Source organism: Opisthorchis viverrini, assembly GCF_000715545.1.
Source record: "Opisthorchis viverrini unplaced genomic scaffold opera_v5_13, whole genome shotgun sequence".
Taxonomy (NCBI): domain Eukaryota; kingdom Metazoa; phylum Platyhelminthes; class Trematoda; order Opisthorchiida; family Opisthorchiidae; genus Opisthorchis; species Opisthorchis viverrini.
Window position 1 is genome coordinate 3,090,617 of NW_008751669.1, and position 8,527 is coordinate 3,099,143.

At 43.7% G+C, this 8,527-nt stretch overlaps 1 protein-coding gene across 1 annotated transcript in view; it reads left to right on the forward strand.

Annotated features, from left to right (window-relative positions):
• The window catches only part of T265_01266 (hypothetical protein), a gene marked incomplete at both ends in the record, with an annotated part of 34,424 nt that extends 27,976 nt beyond the window's left edge, over positions 1 to 6,448 (forward strand). Inside the window, 4 exons of the mRNA XM_009165251.1 lie at positions 821 to 865; positions 2,764 to 2,814; positions 4,711 to 4,789; positions 6,032 to 6,448. Of these exons, the coding sequence (XP_009163515.1) occupies positions 821 to 865; positions 2,764 to 2,814; positions 4,711 to 4,789; positions 6,032 to 6,270 (414 nt within the window). The remainder of the gene's footprint in view (positions 1 to 820; positions 866 to 2,763; positions 2,815 to 4,710; positions 4,790 to 6,031) is intronic.
• Between the last annotated feature and the right edge of the window lie 2,079 nt (positions 6,449 to 8,527).

The following is an 8,527-nucleotide window of genomic DNA, read 5'->3' on the forward strand; positions in this document are numbered from 1 at the left end:
TTTTTTCTCTTTCCCTGCTTGAGGTCTTTAACTGAACAAGATGGCTCTGGTGGAATTTCGAACAAAATTCTCCACTGCTCATCCAAATCGTAGCATTATTATTTTCCCAAATTTTTTTGTCAGGGGATTAAAAGGTTTTAGTGCGGGTCATAATTAATAACTTCGCGATGTACAAGGGTAGCTCAGTGGTTAGAGCGCTACCCTACTGACCAGAAGGTCTGTGGTTCGTAATTAACCTCTACCTCCTGACTTCCCCTGTCTGGGCTCTGGCAACCGGGCAGTATCTCAAATCCTCGTGTTTCCTTCGTGTGGCATGACAGCAACACCGAAAGGGTGCTAGAGGTGAATGATTGATTGATCGGTTTGATGCGCGAAGATATTCCCTCATAAGTGCGTATTCATGTGGATCTGCAAGTGCTGATTGTTTCGGTTATGGGTTTATCCATGACAGATGGAACCCGCCTCCTAACTCAAACCCTGATTTGGGTCTTCAAAACCCTACGGGTATCCTGACCACTCTGCTTATTCTCCTATCCCCAGTATTTTTGTAGTACCTATGGCGCGGTGGTGTGGTGCTGTCTGGGGTACAGTTGACCCACCACAAGTCTTCCATACAGTTGTTTTCAAGCGCATTTTCTTGTGCATTTCATCAGGCGTGACGTCCTTATGATTGAGACTAACCTCCTCAGTGTAGGCGGAAGGCATCCAACAGCTCTGCCTTAAGTCTGTAGTTTTTACTAAGCATATACTTTTTCTTACGACGCGTACATATCGTATGCTCCAGGTTCCCATTTGTTTTCTCTGTTCCCATGGTATTTAGCCGGTACTGCCAGACAGATGCCGATGTGGGCCAGGCGCATCTCACGTGAGTGCAATCGTTTGTCTTTACTGCCAATTTCAGTTAAATATCTGCGGAATACTTGGCCAAATTTGCAGATAAACTGAGTTTTGCTAATGACTGTTGATCTCAAAAATCGATTGGGAGCACAGAGCAGCCCTACTCTCGTTTCTATGCCAAGTTCGTCCATGGAATGAGGCACAAACTAGTTTTTTCGGGTGGTGCTTTACGCCTAAGCCTCAGGGAGGCACTGGATTCACCGAACAGACACTCCTCGGGGCTAGGGAATGATTCATATGGTTTATTCTTAGCCCTCTTTCTGTCCACAGGGATCTTGCAGCTTTCCGTTTCCATATGTAGTACTTCATGTTTACTGGGGCTATGAAAAAACGTAGCTAATTCAGTCGCTTTCGATAGGCTTTCAGGATGCTGAGGAGTGATACTCGCTGCATTCGGTTACTGATGAACTATGGGCGTGTTGATTATCGCATCAGCCGGTGAACCGGTCGATCCGCTCTCAGTTATTTGGTCATGTATATTGGTAACGTGGTGCGAACCATTCCAATCCATTGGTTGGTTTGGTTGCATAAGTAGGTGAAGTGACTTTTTAGCATACCCATTTCTTGCCGTTAGTGGAATAAAATACTCAACATTGTCAGCATCATGTTACTATTTGTGTAACAGTAGTTTATTCCGCGTTTGGTCACGGTACTTCTGAACGAGAATCGCCCGATGCAATTACGCCCACTGGTTAATCGCGATAATATTCAGGAAAACAAGTTTTCCTCTTCGTTTTGCTACCATGTGTGCGGGATCAAGAATTCTTATCTGTCAGCACAGGGATCAACAGCAGCGAGAAACAATTGAGATATTTCAGACAAATATCTCACCATTTTTGTGGAGGATAAAGGAAATAGTCTAAAACTGTATTTTTCGCAGTCCTAAGGGAGACAAAAGAATCAGCATGTTGAATTTTTCGAAGACCACAAATGCAGCACCGTTGGGGTCATCGGTCTAGTCACGCAATCATCGCCATTTCACGATCATGTGAAAGTAAACGCTGATGGCGGCATATGGTAAAAAAACAGACGACTTGTAAGTTCTTGACATATGGTGGTGCTTTTAGGACATACTCACCTGGAAGACATTCCTACAAGTGTCTTAAAATGCATCTAGCTGAGATTTTCGCGTTTGGGTCAGTCCACTTGCTTATACTTAAATTCAATGAGGAAAATAGCCGTTGTGACTGATTATGAACAAGGCTCAGTGCGCAACCATCGAGACCTTCATTATATTTGGGTAAAATCAGTTGTTGATAGGCCACGTGATTCGGGAAGTCTATGGATAAAACCACGATTATGTTTTGAGTTTCCTTGTGATTATCAACCATCCACCTGTTGAATGGAGGTGAAATAGCTCATACTCGTTGTCTCAGCGGCTGAGTCAAGACATGTGTCGCTACACGAAACCGCACAAATGACATTATATGAATGAATGAACAAGGTCCGCGCGATTTCTCCTTATGGAGGATCATGTGCTTAACCTTACACCAGCACCTCTTTGTTGAGTTACTGATTGATAACAGTGGCTTTTTTAATACCTACCGAGCGGCGTGCAATGTAGAGTAACTGTCATAAATAAGATAGCCCTTAAGTCATTCGCCCCTGTTTGTGCAAGTTTTCACGTAATATCATCCATTCTTGAAAGAAGTTCCTTCTCCTCTTGAGTGGTGATTTTTAAACGATTGTTTTCTCATAATGGTCATTTTATGTTCCTAATCCCACCTTATTTGGTTTTGCTCTTCGATATCGGCTGGAAAGAAACCAACTCCTCGTCCCCATTTTAATAACATTCTTGTTTTATTTCTGCTGCTTCTGGAGTTTTGTCCATCTCCTTAACTAATTGACCCTTTATTGTTATTCTAGCCATCACGACCCTCCTATTGTCGATGCGGATCACATTCAACAGTAACCCATGTAAGTACCATCCTTACAGATAGACCTACTCTTGATTGCACCAGAGAACACGAGCTAGCCTAAAATATCAGCTTCGGGGCCACAGTATCCATTACCATCTTGCACCAAATGGAATAAGCGTTGAGAAGAGATCCTGTCGAATAACTAAAACAGTAACACTGTTTGGGGTTTTCGTAGTGTTCTACCCAACCGTAGTCATGGGAGCAGCTGTCTTCTTCCTAATGAGGCTCACCAACGTTGCGGCACTCTGGTTCGAATCACAGACTAACGGCTTCTTTGAGACTCTACCTCGTATTAACTATGTTGGGTGATTGGATTCATCATCTCCGTAGGCTAAATCCCAACGCCTGAAATGCTGAAGTGCTTTAAGTAAGAGCGCGGCAATTGTCCCATGATTCGCAAACCAGCTACAACGGGGCTAATCAGAATAAACTGAGGCCCACATTAATAAAGCCTTAATAATTGATCTTTGGTGTTCGCGAAGCCTACTTACGGACTTTCGAAGGTTTTCCGTGCTCCATGGTGAGCTGCTTTGAATAGACACGACAATCCCGTCTATTCTGTTCATAGATATGTGCGTTCTTTGGAGTGTATCACGCCAGAAGGACAATCTGCCAAAGTTAGATGTGCATATACTCTGAAGGGCAAGCTCCAATTAACTTCTTGGATTCCCTAGCCTGCCTTGAGAGCAGGATCGGTGTTGTTAAGTTTTATCCCCGCGTTTATTCATTCAATAGAATGACAGATCTAAGAGACCGTCCAACCTATGCATGTTTTCACTGCTGAACATGGTCTGTATATCTGTATATCTGTTCAGTTGGGCAACTGCTATCATTTGCATAACCTTAAAAACATTTCCTTTGATAAAGGCGATGGATTAATTTGTTTTTCCCGGTTAGCCATCGATTGTACCGTGTAACTGCATTCAGAGCATTCCTTACACTCGGTAAGACTAAACATCAACGCACTAGGGGACACCTACCAACCCTGCTTATTGGTGTCAAGGTTTTGTGCTCTGGTCTTCCTAGCCCTTAGATTTCTGTGTTCTTTCGCCATCCCCTCCCCAATGGCGTCGTGTGCGTTAAATGACTGCGCGTCTGTGCAGCTGTGGGTGGATGTCGTAGAGAATTGGAAGAGTTGAAGGACTTCTTTTTTGTTGGAGATCATTTGTTATCTTAGAACAGTGGTATGGATTGTTTTTATCTTATGTATTATTTTTGTTTATCCACACGTTTCGCTAGGTCGCTCTCGGTTCATTGGGTTCACGTGCGAATCCACGATCCACATGGATCGTATTGCGTTCCAACATTAGGATTATCTAGCAGGCTGGGTTAAGTGCTAAATCTACACTGTTCAGCCGCATATTCACCAGCCCATCGAAAGCACACACGCATGCATGAACATGTCAGCACAAACAGATAACGCTTGGGGAACATGTATTAGTAATTCTTTACGCCATATCTTTGGCTTTGGCTTCTGTTTAAAGGATGGGCTTGCCGGAAGTCTTTTTACGGTCCCACTCCCGGCAGGTGTTGCTATTATAGTCTGTATCAGTTTCTAAGGCTTTTTATCTGTTTGGGCGCACTTGCTGGCCGTTCCGGGTTATTCATCCAAACACCTGCCTAGCATCGTGTAAAGATGTGATATCCCATCGAGAGCCTTTGCGCTTGACGATAGTATTGAATCGGTCGGATGATACAGATTTATCCACAGCTGAAAATCCCCATCGTCATTCTTACTCTCAGCTGCCGAGAAATGTCGTGAAATCTAACAAAATGCATTGACAATGATTACTGTGCCGCCTTCTACGCGATAAACATCTGTTCGGGTGTCTTCTGTTTGTGAACACTAATCTGAGTACCATCTTTCACTCAGTTTATCTTGTTTTTTTTACAGCCACCAGCATTTCCCAAGGATGAGCTAGTGGTTATTTGTTGTGGCAAAGTTTTCCGAAGTTGGGATCTGCTCCACGAGGGTAAGTGATCACTTGTTTAGACCGAGTGACTCGTTCAACCAAAGTGTCACCAGGCACGACTCGCCTTTTAACAAACTGCCTTGTGCATATTTTCTCATGTGGGCTTCTTACAATGGCCACACGGCGGCTGCTTTCAATTGACACCTTCTGCCACCTAACCGCAATATCTTTCTCCATCACTGTCAATTTCGCTTGCATCAATAGTCGAAATATTTTTTTCCAGCACTTTCAAATTCCGTAATAGAAGAATGGAAACTCGAGTGGAAGGTAGAAGGTGCTTGTTACATTGTCCAAATTATAAAACTATATAGGACAAATAATATCAAGCATCCCGTCCTGCTCCACTTTTTCAAGAGAATGATTTCCCGTCCCTCACCAGACGCGTCTCCAAGTTGATAAGTAGTACCACTTTGAGTTTCGAACGCCTGTTGTTTTCTACATTGATTCTCTGTTGGCAAAGGTAAATGCCACACAGAAACGGATTGTTGCTATTCTATACAGGTGGTTCAAATGCTCGGCCTAACTGCTTTCAACTCTTGTTCAGGTTGGCTGGCTGATAAACACAACAAAAGTTTCAGTGTTTAGTGCCTGCGTCAAGTCAAATTGGGTGAAAGTCTGGTAAATTCGTTGTTATTATTACCGCTTCGTCCGTCTAGTACTGATCATCGACTTTGTTATCAAATTGCGTCGTCTGACATCTTTGGATATGGCAACTATTCATACGATAGTAGATAGTTGGGTATCTTCTATGGATCCGCGTGCCTAAAAAGCCGATCTTTATGTGCTCACTCGTGCGTGCGTTTGACGTCCAGAAATTACGGTGAAGTGACTTTTATCTTTGGTAGCTACCAAGGACGCCCTTTCGGGAAGATTTACTGATACCACTGTCTATAACCTTTTTTATCTCCTAATCGAAACGCATGCCCTCAACTAAGGATGACCGGATTTTCAGAAACTAATACTTTTCCCATTGGCTACCAAGACATAACATAACTAATGGTCTTTAACATCTAACCTCCTAAATGTCCCCTTTTTGCTGCCATGAGCAACAAAAAAATGGGTGTACTGTGCGCAGTTGCTTAGTGTGCCAAATAGTGATGTCATAAAATGCTCGTTCGCTTACCAGAGACTTTGTTCTTTAAGCCACCATTTCAATAGCTTGAACTAGTAGCTACAATATGTGAGTTTCTACTTTCGAACCGCTGTTGTTTTCACTTTACGGTATTATCTCTTCCTCACAAGGTTTTCGATCAGTGTTCGACGAGGATACGATACCCTTCTTACAGTGGCGAGGAACTCTGAAGCTTGTCAAACTGAATACCACAGCCGGTTACGGGGCTGCGCGTCTGGTTGCTCGGTTGAACGCTGGTATTGCGCTCCCGATTCCTGCAGATGCAACTGTACCGCTGGACACAATAGCAATTGATTGTTCTGAACTCAGATGGTCTTCTGCCAGGCATTCTCTCAAACAATTCCAATAGGATTTTGTTGCAGTTTGTTATTTTTTTCGGCTTTTGATTCGAATCCCGTTTCTGTGACGTTCTCGCAATTTCATTGTCATTTTTTATTGTTTGTTCTTTGAATTATTTTGTTGGCATCGTTCAATACCGGTTATTTTTTGGGCCAGCCTCTGGCTACCATATATTTAATTCTGCCGACTAGTACTTTATCACTGATTCAGGACTGGAAAGGGATCGGCAGTATTTTATCATTTTGAGTGCCTGTAGGGATGGTAGTGGCAAAACGTCCAATGTGCTTGTTTTATTCAATTCCAATGATGATTTTGTGAATGGTTCGTCCACATCTCTCTCGGTAAATGAGGAACGTGATTTAAATGGTGTGGAGATTGGCCGAACATCCCTACTACTTGGAGTGTCACCCTTGTCTGACGGCACGTCCAGCGTTCATTTTGCCGATTAGATCTTGGGTCCTTTCGACTTACAGTCCTCCTCCTTTGGATGGAATCTCTCCGTAGAGTGCCTTTCAGGTGGTACCCTTGAACCCCATCTTAAAAGTAAACCTGATCTAGCTTTGATCAACACATCTGAGTGCTATCTCCGGGGACAATATACCCGCATGGCATAAAGGTTCTAATTCAGCTCACCTGTTGACTACATTGGCTTTCTCGACAGCGACACTGCGGACGAGCTGCTACATCCCACTCTAGATTTTTCTTGTTGCAAGCACAGGCACATCAGTCGCTCGTTCCTAGATCCAACGATGCGTCTAATACCGGGGTCAAGCTCAGAACTCTTATCAATGTAGCTGTAAATATTGATATTAGGGTTCATGTAGAATAAAAATTCGTTATTTATAAGGTATATGTCTGTTTCGTGGTCATCTGGTCAACATCAGCATTTTGGAATAGCTTTGTTTAAAAATAGTACTCTAGACACCTGTACATTTTCGAATTACAGTAGCTAGATATCTCTCCTGTAGAATGTACTTCCATATCCGTTTGTATGCAGTATAGTGTGTAGTTTACAACGCGTGCTGTGTGATTATTCCTTCAGTTTGTAAACTGCATCAACAACCCGCAATCTGAGTCAGAACATAATGGATCTATACCCGTTTGCTTAGCATTGGTTGCTTGCCACTGGTTTGTCTTCGGAGCATGCATGAACTCAATGATTCCGCACAGTCGACTTCCTTGTTTTGGGGACGCTGCGATTTACTCACTAGAACTTAGTCTTTGGTGCTGGTTTGGTGTACCGTTTGACGGCCCCATTGTCTCGTTTCTGGGATTGCCACGGCGAACTGTTACCCACGGTCATTGTGCCATAAACAAGCTAATATTTAACCGATTGTAATCTGGAAGCATGACTAGCTGACGCTCCAATTGATCGAGAGCGCTGGATTCAAGGTAGCATTCCTACCGCCGCGGGCCAGGCTATTCGTTCACTGCAGCCCTTAACCTTGTCTTAATCCTGTCTCTCATGTTTACTCCTCCGAACCCGTACGATTAACTTCCCTGCTTATATTGACTCACTCACTAGTGAAGACCGCTGGTGATACAGCTCTACATCGAAGCAAATCCCGGATATCGCCTCAACGGAACACAGACAGCTTTTGCGTTGCCCACTCAGTTGAAGGACCTTGTAGTCGAGGCTCGCTTCAACTCCCCATTTGCAACCATATGAGGTTAAAATATCCTATAAATACAAAGGGTTACCAACTGCACTCATGTAAGACCGAAGCTTGGGTTTACGCCCAAGACTACGCCTGTCTGATGATTCATAAGCAATTCTACCCCGAGTGGATTGTCGAAGAAGTCTAATAGGCCCCGCCATATTTCTCTGGAAATGTCGCCTAAAAGCCCCAAGTATAGGTTTCCTGACGATGTCATCCAAGTGTACCCAATCTGTCAAACTCCAGACAGGGCAACTTATTTTAATTGCAATCGGTTTTATCGCAAAGGAAAGTAGTCGGTGCTTCAGATACCTAGTGTTCTTACTCGCGTTCTCTTGGTAAATGAAAATAGTCGTTCACCTGTAACATACTTTCAGCGTCTTCCTGCCATCCTACTCGAAGAAAGTACGAGGGCTGAGATACCTCCAGGTTGCTCAAGCCTAGACAGGGTCTAGATGCCAGAGTTTTGAACCGTGCAGTGTTCTTACTCGCGTTCTCTTGGTAAATGAAAATAGTCGTTCACCTGTAACATACTTTCAGCGTCTTCCTGCCATCCTACTCGAAGAAAGTACGAGGGCTGAGATACCTCCAGGTTGCTCAAGCCTAGAC